This window comes from Physeter macrocephalus, chromosome 14 (genome assembly GCF_002837175.3).
Source record: "Physeter macrocephalus isolate SW-GA chromosome 14, ASM283717v5, whole genome shotgun sequence".
NCBI classification, from domain to species: domain Eukaryota; kingdom Metazoa; phylum Chordata; class Mammalia; order Artiodactyla; family Physeteridae; genus Physeter; species Physeter macrocephalus.
Window position 1 is genome coordinate 48954669 of NC_041227.1, and position 26383 is coordinate 48981051.

Below are 26383 nucleotides of genomic sequence, written 5' to 3' on the forward strand. Positions count from 1 at the left end.
TCTTAACTGCATTAGTGACATATTTTCCTGCAGCCATAACCCCAGCATTTTCCTCTGGGTGGTTGCAATCTTGATGGAGTAATTGCAGTGTTTATGGCACAGCCAGACCCCTCACTAAGGACCAGCCCTGGTACAGAAGCACTGGGGATTTTGATGAGAACAGGAGTGAGCATTGCACCTGTCCTGGTCTTTCTTCAGTGTCTGTAAACTAGCTATCTCCCAGGTGTTTCATCTTGTCTCTTTGGTAGGAGCCAACCATTGGCTCTGCAAGCCCGAGCTGCAGTCTCAGCTTTGCCATTTGCCGCTGTGCAACTTGGGCAGATGGTTTAATTGCAACCCTTCACTCTGCTGCTCAAAGCTCTTCTGTGGTTTCCTATGGCACTTAGAACTAAATCCAGACAGCTCAGCCTGGGGCTCATCCCACAGCCCCTTCCTACCATGGATCTCATCTTCTGTCTTCTTTTCCTTTGCCTTTCACTTCCTGAACATGCCAGTCTGATCCTGCCCTGGCCTGGAATGGATGCTTTCACTCATACTCCCACTTTGCCAGTTCCTCTTCATTCTTTTTTTTTTCTTTTTTGTTTTTAATGAGTTGGTTTAATTCCAGGTGTTACAGCATTCAGGACAGAACAAAGACTTAAGAACACACTTTGGCAGGATTCTTGGCTAGGTTTACTCTGAACTCACAGCTGAGGTAGAAATGACTGAGAAGCACTGAAGAGAGGGTGAACCACTGTATGACTTTTTAAAAATTATTTATTTGGCCGCGCCGGGTCTTAGTTGCAGCACGCGGGATCGTCGTTACAGCATGCATATGGATTCTAGTTCCCTGACCAGAGATCAAACCCGGATCCCCTGCATTGGGAGCACGGAGTCTTAACCACTGGACCACCAGGGAAGTCCCTCACCCAGCCACTTAAACACAAGCTCCACAAGGCTGGCTTTGCTGCTGTTCATTGCTGTAACTCCAGTGTCCGGCACATAGTAAACACTCACTAAATGTGGATTGAAGGAATATTCCACATCAGACCTTGTCTTTCCTGGTATTCTCTATTTTGGTAAATGTAGAACAATCCATTCAGTTGCTCAAGCCAGGTACTGGGATTTATCCTTGACCCCCTTGCTTTAACTCATTCCCACATCTCATCAGTCTCCAAGTTCTGTAGGTCTGATAGCCTAAATATTTTTCATATCTGTGTTTCTCTACCTCCACTGCTGCTACCGAGTCCAGGTCACCATCATCTATTGCCTGGATCATAGCATGGTCTTATGGTTTCTCTTCATTCATTTCCTTTTTTTTTTAAGTAAACTTTTAGGTGTAATGTACAGAAATTGTGCGCAAACCAAAAATAAAGAGCGTGATGAGTCTCCACCAAGCGAAAACAGCCCTTTAGCCAGCATCCCAATCAAATCAGAATTTACTAGCACTCTCGGGCCTTACTCTGGTGCCCCCTTCTGGTCACTTCCCTTCCCCCATAATCTCTATCCTGACTTCCAACCACAGCAGATTTGTTTGGTTTGTCTTTGAACTCCGTGTAAGTGAAGTCACACAATAGGAACTCTCATCTGACCTTACTCCACAGTGAGGGAGTCATCCACGCATTGCTTATTCCCTGAATAGTATTCCCCCATTGTGTTATTTGTTCATTCTACTGTGTCTACACGGGGGTGGTTTTCAGTTTGAGGACACGCTTGGTAGTTCTTGTAGGTCTCTGGTAACCATATAAGTGCGTACTGCGGGACTTGTGCCCAGGAGTGAATCGCTGTGTCACAGGGTATGTGGATGGTCAGGGTCAGAAGATTCTGCCACACTTGTCCAGAGAGCTTGTACCATTTCCCCTCCCACTGTCTGCAGACTCATCTTGTGCATTTCTTGCCCCAGTCCTAGGATCAGCCGTTTCTCCATGGAACCCTGATTTTTTTTCACATTATAAAGCATTCACAAAAATAGGATTTTTAAAAGGAGGAGAGAAAGTAAAACTAATGGAAGTTCTACATTTTTTTTCACACCCAACTGAGTTAAAAAAAAAATAGAAGAGACACTAGTGAAAGACCACATGCCATGTAGAGGAAGGAGTCTGAGAGCTGAGGGTAGGGGGCAGAGAGTGCAGCAGGAGGAAGGGCTGAAAAGGACATCAAGGGTGGGCCTGAGTGCCATTGTCATCTGCTCCCATGAGGGGCCTCCAGGAGGGGTCCTCTGAGCTGAGCCAGTCAGAATGCCTCCTAAGTACTCCCATCCCCACCTGCTTCAGTGTCTTTAGCTTTCGTGAGTGAACGTACCTTAAACTCTATCCAAGACTGGGGCACCCTTTAGGTATCAGATAGCAGGAGGTGACTGCAGCAACAGCGAAGGGTATTTTAGGATGATGATAGTGTCCTGGTTTCCTAAAAATGCAGCAACCTCTATAGGGAAAATAACTTACTCTAATATCTACCTCCAAAGAGCCAAGTGGAGTGACTATTGAGCTTGGTCTCAACAGAGAATCCCCTCCCTGCCTGTACTGTAAGCTGTCTTTAGCTCCCAGGTAGAGAAAATGTTCTGGAAGGTGGGATGTGGGTGTTTGGGGAATATATCCAGTCAACCCTACTAAGTTTGGAGGCTTTTCTGGCCTTGGTGTTGACGGCTTGCCTGGCTGAGGCTGAAGCTGCCAGCCTTGACAATCATGGTAAGAAGCACTTGGAATTGCTGCCTAGGGAGGAGCCTCCTTTCCTCCTGGAGCTTGCCCAGGGCAGGAGAAAGCCATTTCTGCTGACTGTGATGGGCAGGCTTCTGGGCCAGCATCACAGATGAGATCCAGGAGCCAGGTTTGGGGTTGGCAGCCTCTCTGCCTGCCCTGTTGCAAGATCAGATGTTAGTCTTGTTCACCCACTGGAAAGGAGCAAAGCCTCCACAATAAGAGCTGCTGGGTAGTTCCAGTTGCTGCAAGGCAAGGGCATCAAGAATTGGGTGATGAGTAGGCTCCTGGTTAGAGACTGTGATGTAGCCATACAACAGAATATGCCGCAGCTGAAAAACAGCAAGCCACTGCTTGAGAACAGTAGAACTCTTGACACATAACCATCCGTCCAAACCTGCCCTAAGACTTGAACAAACTCTAGCATAGCTTCTAGCAGCATAAGGCCATGATGACCCCAGCCCCCCATTAAAATGCCTGCCTGAGAAAGCTCAAAGCTGCCAGGAAAATTTACTGTTCGTTCTAGCTAATGCCTGATGACGGGCCCCTAGCCTCCCTTTCTTAGAGCACTTACTAAAAAGGGCTTATAGGGCTTCCCTGGTGGCGCAGTGGTTGGGAGTCCGCCTGCCGGTGCAGGAGCCGTGGGTTCGTGCCCTGGTCTGGGAGGATCCCACGTGCCGCGGAGCGGCTGGGCCCGTGGGCCATGGCCGCTGGGCCTGCGTGTCCGGAGCCTGTGCTCTGCAACAGGAGAGGCCACAGTGGTGAGAGGCCCGCGTACTGCAAAAAAAAAAAAAAAAAAAAAAAGGGCTATAATTGTGAATATGTGTCTCTTATAACCCAGAAGAAGATTATAACTCTTATAATCTGTCACTGACCTGAGAGCCATTCCCTTGAAATGTACTCATCAGGAGGGACAGGGCCTCTGTCTCCCTTCTCTGTGGGAGGATAGACTCCTGCTGCCTCCCACACCTGGCCTAATTGCAGCTTCACTGACTGGCTCTTTGTGACTTTTCACTACCCCCCCCCAGTCCCCATTCTCTCTTTGAAACACCCAGTCACCTCTGCAGCACATCGGATGGAGCGCAGCTCTTTGCCCTGCTGTCCGTAGTTACCGAATAAAATCTGCTTTCACCACTTAATTGTATGGCTGTGTATGTCTCTGACATGCTACATGTTTTGTTTTTTCTCTAAATGTTTTTTATACTGAACATCTCTAAAATATGTGTCACGCACACAGAGGGGGCACGTCAGCAGTATATACTCCCATTTTTGAAACAAAACAAAACTCAAAATGTGTGAGGGGCGGAAACCCTTGACCTTGGGAGGCTGAACGGGGCGCTGGGCCGGAATTCGTGCTCCCGGGTACCCCGGCGCCGGCGCTCTCAGGCTGAGGGCCCTCGCTCCCACCGGAAACTCGAGGGCTCCCGGGTGTCCGCTCCGCGGTCCTCAACGCCCCCGTTGCCCCCGTGCCCCTGGCCCACAGGCGGGCTCCACGAGAGACCCGGGAAAACCGGAAGTTGGAATGGGGCAGCCGGATGGGAAACGAGGGTACACCGGCCAGGGTCCGGCAGCATCAGGATGACCCTTCGCCCTCGGCAAGACTGCCCCTCGGGGGCGCGGACGGCAGCGCGCAGGTAAGGGCGGCAGGGCGGTGATGTGGAAGGGCGGGGCCATGGAGGCGACAGCCAATCACCGGAGTCTCCCGTGGGGGCGGGGCGGGGCAGTTGTTGCTTGGGAGACTCGCTCCCCGCATAGTTGCCCTGCGGGCTGCAGAGCCGGGCAGCGACGACTTGTGCGTGCGGGGCTCCTGGGCCTCCTGTGGCTTCGAACGCCCCCCGCTGCGTCCGCTTCACATCAGGAGACGGGGCCGCAGGATTGCCTCCACGCCTCCGGCGGTGAGCGAGCCACTGGGCACCTGAACTCTCACGACCGGGTCTCCAGCGGCCCTGGGAGTTCTGTTACTTTTCTTCAAATTTTCTTTTATTTCCGGGGTTCTACCTACCTAACACTTGTACTGGCTTCCTTTTCTTCTTTTTCAATGGTTAACATTTGCTCTGCTGTTCACTCGATTATTCCCATTTTTCTTGGCTTCTCTTACATTCCTTTAATTTGCCCCTATCGTCTCTCCTTCCTAAGGCTAAATCTCTGCATTTCCCTGTCTCCAGCCTGGCTTAACGGTGTTCATTAGCACATGTTTGTTTTTGTTTTTCTTACATCAGATGATTCTTTTTTCTAGTTTTTATTATTCTGGCTGCTTTTTTGTAAGGTCCTCTTTAAGACCTGAATCAGCTCGCAGGCCAGTCTGAGGGTAGATCACGATTTATTTAATAAAGGTGGCGTATTCTTTCTTACTCAAGCTCACTGAAGCCGCAGGATAGTGGAGTTGGCATTTGTTGAGTGTTTCCCGTGCCTGAAGCTCCGATAAACGCCTTGTAAACAGGCTCCTAAGGTAAGTACGTCTCTAACCTGGTGGCCTGTGAGCGGGACAACAGATGTTTTCTGCTGGAATTGTATGGATTTCTTAATTTTGTTTTGTTTTGTTTTTGTTTTTAGTCATCAACATTGAAAAGTCAGGATATTTCACATAGAAATTGAATTCTGTTTTGGCTTCTCTTGAAAAAGCCTCATGCTTGGGCAATACTGAGCCCCCAACCACCCCCTTTAAACAAAATATGGTTTCTTGAGGCCCCTGAAGTCCCTCCCACTCCGGTCTTACACCCAAGGCACTGGTGATTTATGGTACTGCCTGGTTGCTGAAGGCATTTAGGTTTTTGATCTCTACTTATTGACTCACCCTGCCCTGGTCTGAAGTCTTTCGGGGACTGGAATTCCCACAAAGCAAATATCAATAATCCTTCCTCCTAGACCTGCTCAGGCCTAGAGCCAGCCCTAGAAGGGTTTCCTCTCATTTCCAAGAAGGAGCTAATATCTATCACATAGCGGATGCTCAATAGATATTTTCTGAACAGTTAAATAAATGTTGAGACTTCTTTTGGTCTAACTTAGGTGATCCCATGGTGGGATCCAAACCTCTGGGCTTCCTCAGTATCCCTAAACTGTAGCCCCTTTTGTCTGGTAGAGAAACGTTTGCCCAGGAATCAGGACACACCCATTCTTTCTGGACTTGGTGCGCTCCTGGGACTGCCACGTGTGAGATGGTCCACCTCAGGTTGAGTTCCTTTACTCTGGACACTGGCTTGACACAGTCTGGCTCCCAGACTGCACATTTCATCTTTTCCAGGGCCCCCTGTGGCTTTTTCTCATTTTATAATTCTCTCTGTTTTGAAAACAGTATTGACTTTTTTTTTTTTTTGCGGTACGCGGGCCTCTCACTGCTGTGGCCTCTCCCGCTGCGGAGCACAGGCTCCGGACGCGCAGGCCCAGCGGCCACGGCCCACGGGCCCAGCCGCTCCGCGGCACGCGGGATCCTCCCAGACCGGGGCGCGAACCCGGTTCCCCTGCATCGGCAGGCGGACGCGCAACCACTGCGCCACCAGGGAAGCCCCAGTATTGACTTTTGATACAACTTTGTTCATCTCTCTTTACCTTGAGGATTAAAACACCTGGAAATACTGACCAGAGCCAAACCCTGGGGGTAATTTTTCTTTCATCAAAGTGATAGTAGAATCAATAAGAATTCTAGGACTCCTAAAACAAGTTGAACTCCAAAAGCAGAGTTGCAAACTCAAAATGCTGCAAGGGCCAAGTGGAGAACCAAAGCTAGCACCCTGAGATTAGGCCCGGATTGGGAGGAATATGGGTCCAGGGTTGCTCTGGTTGTTCTGGTTTCTCAAGAAAATCAATTTTATGGGAACTCTCCTCATTTTTCTTTTTTTATAAATTTATTTATTTATGGCTGCGTTGGGTCTTCGTTGCTGCGCGCAGGCTTTCCCTAGTTGTGGTGAGTGGGGGCTACCCTTCATTGTGGTGCTCTGGCTTCTCACTGCAGTGGCTTCTCTTTGTTGTGGAGCACAGGCTGTAGGCGGGCGGGCTTCAGTAGTTGTGGTACACTGGCTCAGTAGTTGTAGCTCACGGGCTCTAAAGCGCAGGCTCAGTAGTTGTGGCGCACGGGCTTAGTTGCTCCGCGGCATGTGGGATCTTCCTGGGCCAGGGCTCTGAACCCGTGTCCCCTGCATTGGCAGGTGAATTCTTAACCACTGCACCACCAGGGAAGTCCTGGAACCCTCCTAATTTTTTAAGCGTTGGGAACTAAGTTAAAAAAAATTGAACCCTTGTGAGTGCACACAGCACACTGATGGGGTGGTACAAGGGCCAGTGGTGCCTGTCTTCCTGGGTGAAGTGGATGCATCTCAGAGAACTCTGATGGGCCGAAGGCAGGGGGCCTGGGAACGTTTCCAGCAGGAATCTTCCTGGAATCTGACTACAGGGCTGGCCCTCACCCCTTTCCTGACACTCATCTCCTGTGCCCTGTTAAGGAGAGATGGGTGCCTTGCCCCAGGGAGTGAAGCACAGTCTCTGTTCTCCCGTTTTGGGAGCCTTAGTTTTCAGGGTCTGAAGGGAAGACAGAAGCTGAGAGGTGGACTATGAAGCCACCAGGGATGTCTGAGGGTTTGGGACCCCATGCATGGCTGGGTCAGACCCCTTTGTCACCTCTATCCCTAGCCTTGAGAGGGAGCTGGTCGGGGGCGGGGAGAGGGCAGCGTCTGGAAAAATCAGATTGATGCCACATCTTTCCAAAGTGTGAGACACGGGTGTAGGGGTGGGTACTGGGGCGTTCCCAGGTCTCTTCGTTTCCTAAGTTTGCTCTTAGGGAGAGAGAACTCCATGCCAGTCTTGGCAGGAACCCAGAGGAGCTGCTGACTGGTCTGGGAGCCTTAAATGAAATCCAGGGACGTCTCCACGGAGACACCCATAAGACTTTCAGAAGCTCTGTGTACTGAAAAGGACCACCATGTCTCTCCACTCGGCAAAGTGTCCTTCGTCCTGTAACGACAGCTGCAATTTGAAACGTCAAATATCAAAATCCTTACACAAAATATATTTTCCCACTTTGGCGCTCCTCCTTGGCTGGTGTCACGAGTACGTGCCAGGTAACGCGATCGTGAGCCGGCAACGCGGATCTGGGAGTCACCTCCCGGCCGAGAGCAGGTGCAGCCGGCCTCGGGACCCCAGACCCGGAACCCTCCAAGCAGGGAACGCTGTAGGGCTGCAGCTGCGCGGGGAAAGGGATCTGGGAGGGACTTCCTGTTGTCCCTAATCCCAGTCTCCACCCGGCTCCCCGCGCCCGGTGCAGGCTGCGGAGACTCCCTTCCCCGGGGGAGGGGGCTCCGCCGCCCGAGGTGACCCCCTCCGCCTCCACCTCGGTGAGAGGGGGGCTGGGAGGGCGCCTGGATCCCGAGACCCGCGCGGGTGGCCAGCTGGCAGGAGGGGACGGGGTCAAAGGTGGAAGGCTACGGGCCGGCAGGGAGAGGAGGCCTGACCCGGGTTCGGAAAGAGGAAGGACATCATCTGTGCGGGACAGTGTGCAGGATGGACACCCGGCCCGGGCGGGTGGTTGCAGCCGCAGGGAGGGCTGCTGAGAGCGGGCAGCTCAGTTTCTGGATCCCAGGCGGGACCGAGTCAGGTCGAGTGCAGGGTGTGTGTGTGTGTCCTGGGTCCGGGAGACGGCGGGGCCTGTATTCCTCCGCGGAGCTGGCTGTGGTGGGCGGGGACCCACTCAGCACCTGTTTCGTAGGATCTCTGCAGACCTTTCGGCTCCTGATGACAGGAGATTCAGATTTCAAGTCACCCCGGTTTTCCTTAACCCAGTTGCTCTGAGATTCTTGCTTCAATGATAAACGGGATAATACAAAATATCATTCTGTCAAAGAGAGGGACCAAAAAACAGCATAGAGAGTGAGACTGTTGGAGGGCGTCTCGGAGGCTTTATTTCTGATTGGGACCAGGGATGGATCTGGTCCGGCGTGGGAATTTGGGGGGCTTCAGGGATGTCCAGGAGACACTGGCTGATTTCCTTCTGCTCCTCTTCTGCTCCTGGCCAGAAGCTGGAGGGGACTTGGCTAACAAGACCAAGATACGACTCAGCTGAGCTTTGTAGCTCTGAGACAGAAAATGTCTGCAGATGGCGGAGGCATCCGTGCTACCCAGGACAAGGAGAGAGCCCAAGAGGTATGGATGGGGTGCTGGGTGAGGGAGGCATGCACTGGAAGGAACTGGAGTGGAAGGGGATTTTCAAGGCAGGGCATTTGGACCAATGGAGGAGTTAGACTCACTGTGGGAGCAGGGCTGGTAGATGCGGTGGGGGGATGTTGAAGAGAAGGTGGTATGAAGGGAAATACCTTCCACCTGGGAATCGACTTCTATGGGACTGCTTTGCTTTGCCTGGTGAATTCGGTAGTCAGCAGACCAAAGGCTACACGAGATAGTAAGGGGGCTGCACAGGGGTCCTGTGGGTGGGGTTTGCTCTCTGAACAGTGCTCAGAGCATATGGGCAAGCCTCAGTCTACCCTCTACTCCCCTCTGCCTGGGCCCGCACCTCCTCTCTCTCTGGGTCTGAGCACATAGCCCTTCCTGTACCTGTTGCCTGTGTGTGTGTAGTCACGACTTGCGGGGAGACCAGGGTCACCAAGCTTGGGACTGGGGGAACATGAGTCAGCTGCAGCGGGATGTGCGACCTTGGGCAGGTCCCTTGGCCTCTGGGAACCAGGTGTGTCGTCTATAAAATGCGGATCATGTGCCTGCCATTCCCACCTGTCTTGCCAGGTGGTTGGGAGGCTCGGAGAAGATAATAGGCACGAGAGGCCTCTGTGAGCAGCTCATCAGCCCGTAGGTGCTCATTATTGTAACATATAAAGCAACACCACCCACAGCAACTAGAACCTAGGTCAGAGAAACCTGGAAATCCTCAGCTAGGGTTTCCAGTGGCTGTAAGTTCAAGTACAAATCAAGTGTCAGTTCTGTTTTAATACCATAGAAGCACAAAGAATTTTTACCGCAGTTCAGTTACCCTTCCATAATGCCTTTGTAACACCCAGTGGGCCTCACATGTCCACAACATTATCTGCTGATGTTGGATTCTGTCAGCTCACACAGTAGAGTAATAATAATTACCAGCATTGCTCTTTGTTTATCCAGAACTTTCTGGAGTGGAGAGCTCTTTCTCACGTGTTATCTGTGTGGAGGCAGAGCAGCTGAGTCTCGGAGGCCGCCTGGCCTGTGTGGCTCCCAGGAACTTTGACTCCTGGCCTGAGGGTCTTATATCCTGAGGTGGGTGGGGAGGTGGAGGGATAGGCTTGAGTTCCCAGCAGAAGGCTGGCCGGTGCCCGGTGCTATGGGTGGTGATGATGAGGCCTCACCAGGCCTCCCAGTGCAGGGGAAGTGACTTTCCCAGTGTTCTGCTCTGCTTAGGACTGAAAGGCTGGTAAGCAGTGGTTCTGGATTCCAGCCCCAGTAGCCTGACTCAAAAGCTTGCTCCTCACCTCCCAGAGGGCTGGGGCAGAGGCTGCTATGAAGAGGGGAAGGAGGACCCTGGCAGTCCCATTGTGGGGGACAGTGCTAAAGGGGGTGAGCCTGAGAGGAGTTTCCCTTCCATCAGACCTAGGTGGGTGCAAGGCCTCAGTACGGTCAGAGGTATGCTTGGACTTATTTTTTCCAAATCAGAAACTGCCAACAGCTCTGACCAATTGAGTTAGGACTGAAATGGCCCAAGGCCACATGTCTTCCTGTCACTTTCAAGAAGTTATGGCCCTGGGGGTGACTTGTGAGTCCGATACACTTGAGTTCAAGTCCTGGCTGAGTCACTCCAAGCTCTGTGACCTTGGGCCATTGTCTGATATCAGAGCCTGGGTGTGTGAGTTTCCTGTGTCTGCTGTAACAAAGGACCACAAACTGGGTGGCTTAAAACAACCAGCATTTATTCTCTCACACTTTGGAGGCCAGAACCCCAAAATCATGGGGTCGGCAGGGCCCCCTCCCAAGGCTGTAGGGGAGGATCCTTCCCGCCTCTCAGCTTCTGGTGGCCCAGGTGTCCCTTGGCTTGTGACAGCATCACTCCAGCCTCTGCTTCCATCTTCACATGGCTTTTCCTCTGTTTCTGTGTCCTCTCCTCTTTTTTTTTGGCTGCCGCATGGCTTGTGGGATCCTAGTTCCCCGACCAAGGATAGAACCTGGGCCCTCGGCCGTGAAAGCGGGAGTCCTAACCACTGGACTGCCAGGGAAGCCCCTGTGTCCTCTCCTCTTATATGGACACCAGTCATTGGATTCAGGGCCCAACCTGAATCCAGGATTATTTCATCTCAAGATCCATAACTACATCTGCAAAGACCTTTTTTCCAAATAAGGTCACATTCTGAGGTTCCGAGTAGACATGAATTTTGAAGGTACACTATTCAACCCAGCCAACTACACTCGGTTTCCTCATATATTAAAGAATAACAATCCACACTCCTGTGGGAGGTGTGAGGCTCGAATTGGGAAGAGGCATCTGCCCTGTGGGCGCCCAGCAGGGCCTCGATGAGCCTCCCCTCCTTCCCTCACTGTCCTGCCTCACAGGGGTGAACCACGGATGTGCAGGTCTTAGGGACGGAGACGGAAGCAGGGCCAGCCTTGCATCTGGGTGTGCGTTCTGTCACCCTCGGTGTCTGCCTCTGCAGGTCCCCGAGCGTGGAGTTCTGCTGTGTTTCCCATTCTCTGTCCCAGTGCTGATGGGGCTGTTATTTCTAGACTCCAGGTCATGGGCATTCTTGTCAAGAAATGCTTTCCAAGTCGGAGGGGACAGTGCTGTTGGGAGCTGCTCAGGAGTCACCCCACATCAAGATGGAGCCGGAAGAGCCGCACCCTGAGGGGGCATCACAGGAGGCCAGAGCTCAAGGAGTACAGGGCTGGGTGCCCCTAAGCCAGGGCTCTAAGGAGAAAACGCATTTCCTGCCTGGCGGAGGTGAGGATGGGGATGTGGAGAGAGGCACTTTCCCAGGTGGTTGCTCAGCCCGGGTGGGGAGACCCTGATGTCTGCCCCACCTGCCCCTTGGAGGCCGCCTCCGCTCACCCTCAGAGCCCACTGACCCTCTTCTTGGATCAGGTCGGGGGTGGAATTGGAGGCACTGTGGGTGTCCCTGGTGGGCCTGGCATGAGCTCACTGCGGGGAGTGGGAGGGCCAAGCGGGACGAGGTGGCCACCCTGAGGACCTCTCTCCTCTCTCAGCCCTCCCCTCCCCCCAGATCCCTGTGCTCTCTCATGAGGGGAGGACCAGAGACCGGCGGATGGCCGCGGCGCTCCTCACTGCCTGGTCCCAGGTGAGTGTCTGCATCCAGAGCTGGAGCTGAAGGACGTGGAGGGACAGCGTCTCTGAATCGTCCTCCGGATCTGAGTGCTGGACCTGAGGGTGGGGACTGGAGATCCTGAGCTTTGGCAGTGGTGCCGAAAAGAAGGATCCTTGTTTTTGTCTCTTGTCTTCTGCTGTACACAAGCGCTTTGTTCTTGCCCCCAAAAGCCTTCCTTGGGCAACTGTCCTGCTTCACCATCACACCCGAGGGCCAGCCTCACCTGAGTCAGCAGGATGGGAGTCGGGGTCTTGCCCTTGTCCTGGCACCACCATGCCCCTCCACCACGTCCTGGCGTGTCCTGGAGAGTGGGCATTTCGTGTTGTTTCAGATGCCAGTGACCTTTGAGGATGTGGCTGTTTACCTCTCCCGGGAGGAGTGGGGGCGGCTGGACCACACACAGCAGAGCTTCTACAGGGATGTCCTTCAGAAGAGGAACGGGCTGTCCTTGGGTAAGGGCTCACTCGTGCTGGGGTGCTGCTTCCTGAGGCCCTGGGAATTCAGCGGTGGGGCCCATCTGCCGTCACCTCCTCCCCCCTTTCCAGGGCTTGAACCCCCTCTTGTGGTTCATCCAGACCTCGCTGTACTATAGAAGCTTCCTAGTGATGGATGTGTTCTGGTCGGTGCTGATATGGTAGCCATGAGCCATAGGTGGCTATTTACCCCTAGAAATGCAGCTAGGGCAACCAAGTTTTTTGTTTTATCTCATTTTAATCAGCTCAGATTTGAATTGAAATAGCCACATGTGGCTAGCGGCTGCTGTGCTGGACGGTGCTGACCTAGAGACTGTGCTTCTCTCCAGTTCTTGCCTAGCTTATTCCAGTAGTTCCCCCGCTTCCAAGCCCAGCTTCAGAGGTACCTGACCAGAAAGCCTGGCTCTGGGCTGGGCTGCTAGCCCAGGGGATGGGGAACAGTGCCAGCTAATCCCTCCAGGCCTTTGACTCTGAGCTGTCACATCCACCCCAGGTCCTCTTCTCAGAGGGGCCTTGGCTCCCTTGGTTTTTCTCATGGTAATCAGTAAAGTCCCAGGGCTTTGATTCCTCAGTTTCAGGCTCTGGTTTTCATGGCAGACTTTTATGAGGGCTTATGGAAAAATCAGCATTCATTCATTCATTGTCATTCATTCGGTCATTCAGTCTGTTTGTCAGTGCATGTCTGTTGCACACCTGCTAGTCCAGGTGGAGCCAGGGTCCTGGCAATTCCACCCTCTGACTTTGATGGCGGGCCAAGACCCCTGCTGTCCCTGATGGGCCTCAGGATCACAGCAGCTGCTTGCTCACACCTTTAATTATCTCTGGTTTGCTCACCACTCCTTGTTAACACTCTCCGGGGCCCAGGCCAGCAGGTCCAGGCAAGTTCTGGGAGATCAGAGGGAACCAGCATCCACTCCACAGCCCCATGGCAGGCCTCACAAATGCCCTAAACCACCCAGTTGGTCCAAACATTCCTTCCCTCCCATGGGGCTTGGATCAAGGCATGGAGGCCAGGGCCCCTCTGCTCTCTTCCTGACTTGACCAGAATTCCCAGGCCCTCACCCTGGGGTACTTGGCAAATGGGCCTTTGGTCCTTGACTTCTGGGTGGTCAGTGTCCCTGGCCCTCTTATTGCAGGCCCTCCCACTTGGCCTCTCTTTGCCCACTGCCCCTCCCCCAGGAGCCCTTTTTGCCCTTGATCCTGGGAAGGTGCAGGTGCAGGATAGGAAGACTGCATCTGGTTTCTGACATTGCTGGACTCACTGCTGGGGACAGTGTGACATAGAGGTGGCCAGCAGCTGACCTGGCCCAGCCCTGAGAAGAGTGTGCCTGGAGGTTGCCCCAGAGTGTACATCCTGAGGGGGCATGGCCATCTGCCCCCAGTGACTGTTGAGCTCACTTGGTTTTGCCCCGTGTTTGCAGAGCTGCATCCCCTCTTCTTTTGCTCCATCACCTCTCTGGGGAGGTGGGGGGTGGTTTCTCCTTGCTGTGCAGGCTGAAAGGCCCTGACTGAGCACAGCATCTCTTCCCAAGCAGGGTTTCCCTTCAGCAGGCCTTTCTGGGCCTCTCAAGTGCAGGGCAAGGGCGAGGCCTCGGGATCCTGCCAGCAGATGGGAGATGAGGAGGAGGAGAAGAGAGGTGCGTGCAGAGGTGACAGGTGGGCGGGGCAGTAGGGTCATGGCTGTCACTCCCAGGTGCCCCATGTCAGTGCGGGCTGTTTCCTGTGGGGTGCAGACACACAGCCCCTCCTGGGGCAGGGCCGCCAGCCCTCCCTCCTGTGTGGAGGGTGGCTCTTGCTTCCAGGGTTCCCAGCAGGTCCTTGCCCTAATTTCTAGCTCCACAATTCCCCCGGGGCCCTCATGAAAGCCTCTGCCTTGCTGGAATCCCTCTATCCAGGAGCCGTGGAGGTGGGCAAGGAGGAGCTAGCCCCGCCCCTGGGAGCCCTTGGGGATATGAAGTCCTTCAAAAGCAGGGTGGGGAGAGCCCAGGGGGATGCCCCACGGTGTGGGCAGCGAACAGCCGGCGGCCAGAGCTCAGGGCCAGCCAAGGACGATGTGCAGCCGGGTCCTGTGGAGGAGGCACAGTCGGAACCAGCCCCGCCTGACATCGGCATCCCGAAAGCCCAGGAGGGCCGCTTCCCAGAGCAACCCAGAGATGGGGAGACGACCGCCCCTGAGAGCAGCGAGGAGGGCCTGGCCCCTAACGGCGACGCCGGCAAGAAGACCTACAAGTGCGAGCAGTGCGGCAAGGCCTTCAGCTGGCACTCGCACTTGGTGACGCACCGGCGCACGCACACGGGCGAGAAGCCCTATGCCTGCACGGACTGCGGCAAGCGCTTCGGCCGCAGCTCACACCTCATCCAGCACCAGATCATCCACACTGGAGAGAAGCCCTACACCTGCCCGTCCTGCTGGAAGAGCTTTAGCCACCACTCGACGCTGATCCAGCACCAGCGCATCCACACGGGTGAGAAGCCCTACGTGTGCGACCGCTGCGCCAAGCGCTTTACCCGCCGCTCAGACTTGGTCACCCACCAGGGCACCCACACAGGCGCCAAGCCGCACAAATGCCCCATCTGTGGCAAGTGCTTCACGCAGAGCTCAGCCCTGGTCACCCACCAGCGCACCCACACCGGGGTCAAGCCCTACCCGTGCCCCGAGTGCGGCAAGTGCTTCAGCCAGCGCTCCAACCTCATTGCCCACAACCGCACGCACACCGGCGAGAAGCCCTACCACTGCCTCGACTGCGGCAAGAGCTTCAGCCACAGCTCGCACCTCACCGCCCACCAGCGCACCCACCGCGGTGTCCGGCCCTACTCCTGCTCCCTGTGCGGCAAGAGCTTCAGCCGGCGCTCCAACCTGCACCGGCACGAGAAGATCCACACGGCGGGGCCCAAGGCCCTGGCCATGCTGATGCTGGGGGCAGCCGGGGCTCTGGCGGCGCCCCCTCCGGCCCCCACCTAGGAGGCTGAGAGACAGGGGCCGGCCCGGAGACAAGGAAGGAGGGGGATTGGAGCGGGGACAGCTGCTGCGGGGGTGTGACCTGGGAGGCCCAGGAAGGGAGTTGGGGAGGTGCTGGTATGGGGGTGGGGCGCGGCAACACGGGAGGAGCTCGGGTGAGGAGCAGCCATGCTCACTGCAAATTAAAGGCCTTGGAATTCGAGCGACAGCCTATAGCTCTGTCTTGTGGGGCCCTGGAGGCTGACCCCGGACTTGGCGGGGGGAAGTGGGGGCTCCGGGGTCAACCCAGTGTCTCCTCAGCCATCCCTATGTCATCCCTCTGGGGGCTTGGGCACCTTCCTCCCCAGCCTTCACCTAGCTTGGACCCATTCCAGAGTCTATGGCAAAGGCTTCTGAGCACAGGTTTCCAAACCTGAAGTCAGCTGGCCACTTCTGAAGTTGTGGAACCGGTGGGGTGGTCTGCTGCTGTGGTCACTTGTCCCAGGCATTGCCCACTGAGCTCTGGACCCTCCCTGGGCTCTTCTCTTTGGGATCCGGGAGGAGGGCCGAGCCAGCATGGGAATTCATGCTCAGTGTCTCCTGCCTTCCCTGTCTCCTGTCTCAGGCACTGGAGCCTGCATTTTGTGACTGGACATTTTCACCTGCATCCCTGGGGACGCAGCTGTAATCCAGTGAGGATTTCTCACTTACCAGGGACCCTGCCCCTCCTGGTCCTTTCTGAGGCTGCTGCCAGCTCCCTCTCCTACTTCTCACCTCCTTGGTCTCTTTGCACATGTCCTTTATAATTTGCCCTATCCGCCCCTGCCTGGCTGTTTTACTCCTGGCCTTCTGGTTTTTTAGCTCTGAAGCTTCCCATTCTCTACGTTTTTTTTTCCCCCCAGGGAGGGGTGGGCTCAGCTTGCTTATTGTCCTAGGTTTGCAGCTCAGCTCTCACAATTACATTCAGTCTGACGCCAAATGACCTTGAGGACGTCTGCATCAGGGAGGCTGTTGGGACCCCACCTGTCTCTGCAGATCACAGGGCCAGCAGGGCAGTCGCAGCCCCGGTTAGCTCCCAGCCAATAAGGGATGAAATGTCTTGAACAGGACAGCGGACTGAGAATAGTAATAATAGCTGCCAGTGGCAGCTGCCCTGTCAGGCGTGGGGCCAAACACCATATATAGTTTCCTCAGTGCTCTACAAGTCTGAGCAGTGGGTTTCATCTCAGTTTTATAGAGCAGGAAACAGGCCAAGAAGTCCAATAACTTGTCCAAAGTCATTCAACCAGAGAGCTGGAAGCTGGGGCTCAGGTCCAGGGTTTTTATTTGTTTGTTTGTTTATTTATTTACTTGGTTGCACCGGGTCTTAGTTGTGGCTCACTGGCTCCTTAGTTGTGGCTCACTGGCTCCTTAGTTGTGGCATGCAAACTCCCAGTTGCAGCATGCATGTGGGATCTAGTTCCCTGACCAGGGATCGATCCCGGGGCCCCTGCATTGGGAGCACGGAGTCCTATCCAGTGTGCCACCAGGGAAGTCCCAAGATATTTAGGGAGTTCTAGACAATGCTATAAAACTAAGAAAATAATGAGTATAAATTCTGGAAATTAATATAAATTTTCTGGAAAGAATTTTCCCTTTTAACATCATAGAAAAATAAAACTATCAGAAGGAAAGTACAATAAGGTGGTCAATTTCAATATAATTATATACAAATTATCATCCATCAGCAATGCCCAATAGAATATATGGTAGGTGTGCTAGTTATTAATTTATTGTCCCTCAAACCCCCAATACACCCTTTTTGTCCTGCTTTGTGGTAATGGAGCCGGATCCCATGGACGGTTCTCCTTTGCAAGCCAACTTGATGTTAATCTTTGTCAGTACAGGGTGAAGAACAATGTAAGGGCACACTGGAAAAAGGGACTTTCAAGTTCCTTCTTCCTTGTGTAGTTTTCCATTGGGGCCAGTAAGGGAAGGAGAGGGAGTCCAGTAGCATCCACTTCAGCGGTCTTCTTAGAACAGCCTGGGCTCATCCCTTCCAGCAAGTAGTTCAAGCAAATGCAGGAAGGTGTACGTAATAAACATCTGCAAATGGAAAAATGGAAACAATCTAAATATCCAAGAATAAGGGACTTTAAATGGAATATGGAACTTCCATGCTTTGGAATACTATGCAGCTTGAGCAACAGATGGATTTTGATAGACTTTTTTTTTTTTTAATATTTTGTGTCTCCACAAGGCATTACGGTTATCTGAGATGAATTTTTATTTATTTATTTATTTTTGGCTGCGTTGGATCTTCGTTGCTGGGCGCAGGCTGCTCTTCATTGCGGTGCCGTGCGCTTCTCACTGAGGTGGCTTCTCGTTGCGGAGCATGGGCTCTAGGTGCGCGGGCTTCAGTAGTTGTGGCTCGCGGGCTCAGTAATTGTGGGGGCACCGGCTTAGTTGCTCCGCAGCATGTGGGACCTTCCCGGACCAGGGCTCGAACCCGTGTCCCCTGCATTGGCAGGCGGATTCTTAACCACTGCGCCACCAGGGAAGTCCTCTTTGATAGACTTCTGAGCCAACAAAAATTCATTAAATAGAATGATTCCAGATTTACCTTAAAAATAATCATAGATGTAGAACTTCAGACTAAAATATTAATAGTGCTTATTTCTGAATGGCCTTATTAGGGATATTTTTAACTTTCATTTATTTTAACCATAAGTTTTTCAACAAATATTGTGCCAGGCACAGTATTTAAGTTCTGGAAGTAGGGCAGTGAAAACAGTCTGATATGAAAATTATAGTCGAGTAGTGGGGGGCAAATATACAAATATGTCAGGTAGGGCTTCCCTGGTGGCGCAGTGGTTGAGAATCCGCCTGCCGATGCAGGGGACACGGGTTCGTGCCCCGGTCCGGGAAGATCCCACATGCCGCGGAGCAGCTGGGCCCGTGAGCCATGGCCACTGAGCCTGCGCGTCCGGAGCCTGTGCTCCGCAACGGGAGAAGGCCACAACAGTGAGAGGCCCGCGTACAGCAAAAAAAAAAAAAAAAAAAAAAAAAAAAAAAAAAAAAATATATATATATATATATATATGTCAGGTAGTGATAAAAGTTAGGAAGAAAAATAAGGCAGGGCAGAGGCATGGCAGCGGGGGCCGGGTGCTGTTTACAGAGGGTTAGGGAAAAACCACTTTGAGGGAGTGCCATGTGAGCTGAGTGAGGAAGCTAGCTTTGTGGATATGGATGCCTTTTAAATTTTCCGTACTTTATTTTCTTTCCTACACTAAGGATGCAATACTTGCATAATCAAACAACAACCACAAGAGAGGATTTTCTATTTCATAAAAAGATCTGGAGCCTCATATCTCCAAGGGGAGTAAGAAGAGGGTGGGAGCAGGTCCAAATGCATAGAGCTTCCCCGACGCGGCCCGCCCGCTTTAGATTCTCCCAGCCTGAAGAGACCCGCTGTCCTTCAGTCAAATCTGCTGGTCGGGGTCAGCGTCCCCGACGGCCGCGTCCTGCTGAGAGACCGTAGCCGACCCTCGGGAACAGAGGATCGGCGCAGGAGGTTCCCCGCCCCTCACTGGACTGCATTTCCCAGCAAGCTCCGCGCCCTGCTAGAAGCGGCTAAAGGCTATTTGGGTGGGTGCGGGACCCCAAAAGCTATAAACGAGTCTCCCAAGGCTGAGTTCCAGCTCCTGGACCACGGCCGCCTCAGCTCTCGACCCACTGTGTAGCGGAAAGAGCAGGGGACGGAAGGAAGAGTCCACGCCCGAGCATCCCTTGCGGCGGAGCAGGCGATCCACTCGTAGCTGGTCCCAGCGACGTCTCTGCCCAGCAGGCCAGCTTTGGCTTTTCCTTTTCACCCTTCACGGGCCAGAGGAACACAGAAAACGGAAAGACAAGGCGAGAAGAAGAAAGCGCGAATCTAAGGGCAGACCTCAGCCTGGGGGCACGGGTGTTGACGCGAATGACGTCACTGCCTTCTGATTGGCCATCCCTGGAAATTCTCACCGTTCATTGGTCATCCGTTAGGGAGAAGGCCGGTATAGTAGGCGAACGGCCTCCTGGGGAGAGTAGTTGGGCGTGCTTGTCTCGGCGCATGCGCCCTGTCGTTTCCCGGCGAGCCCCGCGCGAATTTCCGGCGCCGAAACCTGGAGGCGGAAACTGGGAACGCCTGGGCGGCTGTGGGCGTTGTGAGTCCCGGGGGGCGGGACAGGCGACTCGGCTCACCTGGCTCCGAGGTCGAGCGTAGGGCTCCGGGCGGCCGGGGCCGGCTCCCGGAGGCAGAGGCCGAAGGGGGCGCGCACCTCAGGGAGGTGCAGTGGAGAAGCCTGGGGCGCCGCACCCGTTGCCCGCCCCTCCGCCTCTCATCTCCGCTCAGGGAAGGCTTCTGGGACCGAGCGCGGGGCTCTGGCCGGGTCCGCGTTCCCGACTGCCGAGTCCTACTGAGCGACCCTGGTGAGTCCCTGGCTCTGTCCGAGCGGAGCCTTCTCCTCGGTCACTGGAGGATGAGCATGGAGAGCGTACCTTTCAGAATAAAGTAAATAAAGTGCTTAGTGTGTAGTAGAAAAGAATTGGAAACAACCTGGGTGCCTCACTTGGGTGGGTATTCATTAAGAAACGAGTACATCCATACCGCGGAATCTCCTAGAGCTGCTGAAGCAGCATTGTTGGGTAGAAAAGCAAAGGACAGAATAGTATTGCGGTAAGACCTGATTTATGTAAAAACACGCACAAAGCACTTTTCCCCCGGTTTCTATGGATATATTTCCAGTAAATGAGCAGGGAAAGATTTGGGAGGTCATATGTCAGACTGTTAATGGGGGTGCAGCTGCAGTGTGGAAGGGAGAGTTTCTCTTTTATGTATTTCTGTATTGTTTAACCCTCCCTTCTGTTACAGTGGTTTGTATCACTTTTTTTGTTGAAACAAAAAGCATTTAAAAATACTCCAAAATACACACCTTTCAGGACTGTTGTGAAGAGAAGCAGTAAGGTATAACTATGTCTCACGTTCATGTGTATCTGGATAAATGGCTCAGGATGGTGTCTGTGGGCCCTCTGCTGACATACTAGGGGCCAAAATTTGAGAAAAATACAGTACATATATTGTATATTAAGTAACACCGCCAGCGCAATCTGATACAACACTCCGTAATCAAAACATTAGTTTAAAAAAAAATTTTTTTTTTTGGCCACACTGCACGGCTTGCGAGATCTTAGTTCCCCACCCAGGGATCGAACCCGGGGCCCCTAGCAGTGAAAGCGGGGAGTCCTAACCACTGGACTGCCAGGAATTCCCAGTTAAAAAGAAATTTTTTTAATTGAAGAATAATATACAGAAATATACATCAGAACTACAACTTGATAGATTTTTACAAACTGAACAAATACATTAATATTTCTCCCATAGAACATATGAACGTTTACATTCAGTGAGATAAACGGAGGTTATAAATATGCTCATCTCATGTCAGTAGACCAGGTGGTGAAAACCTGGGAGTTTTGGATTTTGGAGCTGAGGATAAGGAGCCGCGGATCTGTATTGGTAGGAGAGAGTCATGTGAGCAAGGCTTTATAGGAGAGCCTAAAATAGCCTCAAGGCCAGGAAGAACGGGAGCTGGAGTCCCTGGATGTCCCTCAAGGCTGGTGATTGCTCATGTACCGCCCCCCTCCTGCTATTCTGCTCTTTCCCCAGGAGTGCCTGTCCAGATGCCAACCCAGCTGCCACTGGGGATCCCTCTGGGAGATTGAAGGCCCAGGTTGAGGCTGACCAGCCCTGAGCCTTAGGCCAGGGGAATGGCAGCCCCCCCAGAGCCTCAGGACCAGGCCCCTGGGGAGGGAGAAGGGCTTCTGATTGTGAAGGTAGAAGATTCCTCCTGGGAGCAGGATGCTGCCCAGCAAGAGGACAGCAGGGATTCAGAGGCATGCCGCCAGCGCTTTCGGCAGTTCTGCTACGGGGATGCGGGCGGGCCCCACGAGGCCTTCAGCCAGCTCTGGGAGCTCTGCTGCCGCTGGCTGCGGCCCGAGCTGCGCACCAAGGAGCAGATCCTGGAGCTGCTGGTGCTGGAGCAGTTCCTGAGCGTGCTGCCCATGGGCATCCAGGGCTGGGTATGCGAACGATGCCCGGGGAGTGGCGAGGAAGCTGTTGCCTTGGTGGAGGACCTGCAAAAGCAGCCAGTGAAAGCTTGGCCACAGGTGAGGGGCCCCTTCCGCATCCAGGGGCACCTGGATGGCACCTGGACTGAGGAGAGGTGGCCATCTCTATAGAGATGAGTCCTCCAGGGGGCGGGGTGGGGGTTGGGGGTGGGGGAGGACATGGAGAGCCAGAGGGAGCATCCACAGGAGCTTGTCATAATGTGTGGCCTTTCTGAAAGACACTGTCCAAGTGAATCTGGTTTCTTTTTGGTGGCTTTGGAGGGCAGCAGCAGGACCAAAGTGGGCATGCTCCAGGAAGGCAGGTTTTAGCTCCACAGGTTCTGCAAACGTTTATTTGTGTTCTGCTCTAGGCCAGGCCCTGGGGATACAGTGATGTGCATAGTGAGAGCACCAAAGGGGGTGTGAGAAGGTAGAGCTGTCCCTGTGAACCCTGCTGTCTTGTGGGGTGTTGGGTCCTTGACACTGGAAGCGTCTGGGGAGATGCTAATGTGTGGCGGGGGTGTGGGGTTCTACCCTTGACAGAAAGGTCCCCCGCCACTGCCCCTTGCTAAGTGGCTCTTTGATTCTGGCCTTTGGGGGCTGGTTCTTGCCTCACGCTTGGTCGGGGAATGTCCCTGGGCACATAGCACTGCCTGGTGTCACATTCTCATCTGGTCTTTCCTGGGGCCCTGTGTTGACCTTCTTCCCCACACCCAGCCTCCTGAGGGATGTGTCCTGTGTCTCCTTCCCAGGGATTAAACTCTGCCTCCCCTATCTGTTTTTGGTGCTGATGAGCATGTTGTGGTTCCTGCACAGGATGTGCCCTCAGAGGGGGCGGAACCTGAGGCTGCAGTCCAGGGATCTCAGGCCCAGGGGCCTCCCCGGAAGGCAGGGACACGAAGCCAGCCACCTGTACCCTGGGAGCAGCACAGCCATGGTGGTGAGTAAACTTGAAGGTGGCAGAGTGGCTGGACAGGGGCCTGGGTCTTTCCTGGGCGTTGCCCTAAAGGGAGCAAGTAGGGTATTTCTGTTCTGAGAAGGCAAGGTGTACGTGTGTGTGTGAAGGAGAGTGTGTGAGATCTCACTCCCGGCCTGGGCTGGCCTCTTTGAGGCTCCATTCTTTCCCTGCAGCCCAGCTTCCGGCTCTTCTTAAAGAGGGGAGCACCAGAGAGACGACAGATACCTGCTTTGCCTCTGGGGTGAGTTACCAGTCCCTTTGTCCCCTCTGATGCTGATGAGTCCCTGTAATGGGTCTTGCCTTCTCACCAAGGCCTCTTCCATCCATCCTTTTCTGGCTTGGACCTGTCCTGTTTCCCATCCCCCTTCCTGTCTCTGCCCATGACTGCCTGGGGAGTCCTGAGCAGGGCATCCCTGAGCTGGGTTTTCTCACCTCATTCCAGGGACCTGTGACATTTGGAGACATTCCCTTCTATTTCTCCCAGGAAGAATGGGGGTCCCTGGACCCTGCTCAGAGGGATCTCTTCTGGGACATAAAAAGGGAGAACTCCCAGAACGTTGCCCTGGGTAAGCAGTGGGCACAGCGAGGGGCCTAGGGGTCCTTGGCTCTTTTGAGCTGGAGGCTCTCGCCTCCTTGGAGTCCCAGCAGCAACGGGTGGGCCCAGGCAGGCCCCACCCCTGCACACCCTGCTGGAATCCTCATTCTTCCTCCCAAGTCCTTGCTTAGCTGGCTCCAAGAGGGCTTTCCCTGTGTCTCTTTAAGAGCCCCCGGAGGTTTTGTTTGTGCTGGTGTTCACTTTTCTCTGCCTGTGATGGCATGGGCAACATGCCAGGACTGTGCTGAGCACGGGTACAGGCATTTTCTCATGGGATCCTCACAACCCACTGCATGAAAGCGTGTGCACGTTTATAGACGAGGGACCTGAGACTCAGAGAGGTTGAAGGACACTGAAGGGACGGAGCTGGGACTTCGTGCAAACGTGGTTGTGAGGCCCCCTCAGCCTGCCCGGTGAAGAGGCGCGGACAGACACCTGCTCACTAGAGGCTGCGCTGCTGGGTTTCTCTCCAGGTCAGGGCCTTCCTAAGCACTGTTTGGGGATCATCTCATTTAATCCGCGCAACCCACTGGGACCAACTAAGATCCCTCCTGATCCACTTCTGTTTGTTCTTGAGCTGAGAGGACCAGAGCTCGTGTAGCGAGAGGAACCATGTTAGCTGAGCCCTGTGGTTCCTCTGTTTGGAGTTTGAATAGCCAGGGCTTGGGGTGGGACATTGGATCGCAGTGTGGGAAGGGGGCGTAGATTGGTTAGGCCTGTAGTTAGTAAGTGCCTCTGCTGGAGACGCCCAGCAAGCCCCTTGCCGCTTACTCTGAAGGGTTTCTGTGTCGTCGTTTTCTCGTGTCCCCATTCCATGGAGGAGGAAGCTGAGGCTGGAGTTTGCTGGAGCCCAGGGCTGTCTGAACCTGAGCCCCAGGCGCTGGCCGGGAGCCTCGTTTCTGCCTCCCCTCAGCTCTCTCCCTGGAACCGCGTGGCACTGAAGAGGCCGCCTCCTCCCCGCTTGCAGGTTTGGGACTCACGAGCCACAGCGAGAGATCCCGGCTGGAGGAGGTGGTGACGGCGCTCCCGGGCCAGGCTGCTGGCGACGAGACCGTGTCCTGGAGGCTGGAGGAGGCCGAGGCCCGGCCGGGGGCGCCCCGGGGGCGGTTGGCGGGGGCGCGGCGGGGGCGGCCGCCCATGCGCCGGCGACAGTTCCGGGACCTGGCGGCCGAGAAGCCGCACAGCTGCGGCCAGTGTGGCAAGCGCTTCCGCTGGGGCTCCGACCTGGCGCGCCACCAGCGCACGCACACGGGCGAGAAGCCGCACAAGTGCCAGGAGTGCGACAAGAGCTTCCGCAGCTCCTCGGACCTGGTGCGCCACCAGGGTGTGCACACGGGCCAGAAGCCCTTCTCCTGCTCCGAGTGCGGCAAGAGCTTCAGCCGCAGTGCCTACCTGGCCGACCACCAGCGCATCCACACGGGCGAGAAGCCTTTCGGCTGCAGTGACTGCGGCAAGAGCTTCTCACTGCGCTCCTACCTGCTGGACCACCGGCGTGTGCACACGGGCGAGCGGCCCTTCGGCTGCGGCGAGTGCGACAAGAGCTTCAAGCAGCGCGCCCACCTCATTGCCCACCAGAGCCTGCACGCCAAGATGGCCCAGCCTGTGGGGTGAGGGCCGGAAGGGCAGCCCAGGCGGGGTCCCCACCCGGCCCAATCCACCATCTCCGCTGCCGGCAGGACTGCAGGGGTCCCCCACGTGCAGAACCCATCAGCCCTGCCCTCCTGGGGACCTGGCCAACGCCCCCCCAGGCATGGAATCCCCTGTGACCTTGTGGCCATGCCCTTAACTGCTCTGGGTTTTTTCTTGCCCCCTGGTTTCCTGGAGCCCCGGCACATTCCAGGCTGGTGGTGTGAGCACAGGGGAGAAGCTGGGGCACAGGGATGTATGAGGACTCGGGCAGGCCTGGGGTCTCCATCCCAGAACCCCCTCAGCCTTGCTTGGCCCCGTCACTCTGTTCCCGGCCTTCTCGGCTGGGTCCATGGGCTGGGCCTTCTGTCCTGCCATCCTGTGCCTTCCCACGGGGGTGAAGGCTAAGCCTCAGGGTGCTGCTGGGCTCTGGGAGGGTCAGTCAGCCCACACCCATGAGGACCTGGGTCCTGGGTGCGGCCACAGGGGCTTTCTGTCCTCCACCCCTTCCCATTTCCAGACATTGACCGCTCTGCCCTGTCCCAGCAGCATGCAAGCTGCCTGCCTCTGCCTTCAGCCAGCTCGCCCCAGCTGAGTTCCCAAGAGTCACCCTCCACCAGTCTGGGGAGGGTGGTGTTGGCTCCGGGGACAGAGGCCAATTGTGCAGACCAAGAACAGGGCCAGTGGAGGCCCGCTGCCCCCGCTGCTCCCCAGTCTCCTGGAGTCTCGGGGTTTATGGTACTTAACACTAGCACTCCATCAGCACCTTGTCACTAACTCCTGAGGCGCTGTATTCCCTGCAGAAGGGCATTCACAGGGACAGATCACAGGCCCTCCCAAGGAGCTGGCCCAGCTGGCCTCAAAGGGCAGCAGAAAGGTTGAATAAACATGAAAACTTCCTCCAGGCTGTTCTTGTTCTTTAGGTGGCTGCTGGGGGTTGGGGGGGACCTGGAATTCATACCCCTGGGCCTCCTGGCCTGGTGGTCCCAGTGGCACGTGATGCTGGATGGTCATCAGGTGGAGCCATATTCTTGGCTTCCAGGTCACCTGGGCTCCAAGGGCTGCCATGAGCCTTGGGTCCTTCATCCTGTCAGCTAGTGCTTGCCCTAGTCTGAGGACAGCTCAGGATGGGACAGCTGGTGGCACCCCTCCCTACTCAGCAGGAGAGTGAGGGAGCTGACTGGGAGTGGGGTCTTTACGAGGCCACTCCCTCTCTCCCTTTGATGAAATGAGGAACCAGGCTCAGAGTCCGTGACTGGTCAGAGTGGTGGCTCGTGCTACCTGTAGAGGATCTGGAGCACTAAGCTGGACCCTGTGCTCAAATCCCTTAGGGAGAGAGTGCTGCTGAGTCAAAATGGGCCATGCCCCATCCCCACCCAGCCCTTCACATCTGACCTTCCTCCCCTGTCCCCAGGCTGGGCCCCGTGGAGCTGGTGGGTACGTGCTGAGATCACCTTCTACCCCACCGAGTCCTTTCTGATTCACCAGGTGGTGGCCTCAGGCCACCTGAGAGGTGGTGGGGGCGGACTGAGACAAGATGTTTTGTCCCGCAGTGTGTGTGTGCCAGCCTCTCTGCCCCCCATTTAACCCGGGCTTCATCCTGAGGTCACTGGACAGACCCCGTTTCCCAGATGAAGCCGCCGGGGTCTCACCGGACAGCTGAGTCCAGCCCGGGGTTTCTACCTCTGGGATGACGCCCTTCACTGCTCCCTAT

The 26383-nt window shown here is 54.9% G+C and overlaps 1 protein-coding gene across 6 annotated transcripts; it reads left to right on the forward strand.

Moving 5' to 3' along the window:
* The first annotated feature begins 4468 nt into the window (after window positions 1-4468).
* On the forward strand, window positions 4469-25565 carry LOC102994476 (zinc finger protein 205). 6 transcript variants are annotated; one of them, XM_028499441.1, is made up of 8 exons: window positions 4469-4570; window positions 5033-5124; window positions 8678-8804; window positions 11358-11571; window positions 11835-11926; window positions 12285-12405; window positions 13959-14063; window positions 14322-15585. In XM_028499441.1, exons 3-8 carry the CDS (start codon window positions 8748-8750, stop codon window positions 15386-15388), a joined length of 1656 nt encoding a protein of 551 aa, XP_028355242.1. In that variant the 5' UTR covers window positions 4469-4570; window positions 5033-5124; window positions 8678-8747; the 3' UTR covers window positions 15389-15585. The 6 variants fall into 6 exon arrangements, with proteins under 6 accessions (XP_028355242.1, XP_028355240.1, XP_028355241.2 ...); XM_028499440.2 differs by lacking the exons at window positions 4469-4570; window positions 5033-5124 and adding exons at window positions 8010-8271; window positions 24220-25562 and having other exon boundaries at window positions 14322-15322; XM_028499439.2 differs by lacking the exons at window positions 4469-4570; window positions 5033-5124 and adding an exon at window positions 7896-7999.
* The last annotated feature ends 818 nt before the right edge of the window (window positions 25566-26383 follow it).

What these genes read in the sequence shown, in the direction of transcription:
- LOC102994476 (XM_028499440.2), top strand. Translation starts at nt 8,748, where the DNA reads ATGTCTGCAGATGGCGGAGGCATCCGTGCTACCCAGGACAAGGAGAGA. An exon ending in ACAAGGAGAGAGCCCAAGAG is followed by an intron (nt 8,805 to 11,357) that starts GTATGGATGGGG and finishes TGTTATTTCTAG; the next exon opens with ACTCCAGGTCATGGGCATTC. An exon ending in GCATTTCCTGCCTGGCGGAG is followed by an intron (nt 11,572 to 11,834) that starts GTGAGGATGGGG and finishes CTCCTCTCTCAG; the next exon opens with CCCTCCCCTCCCCCCAGATC.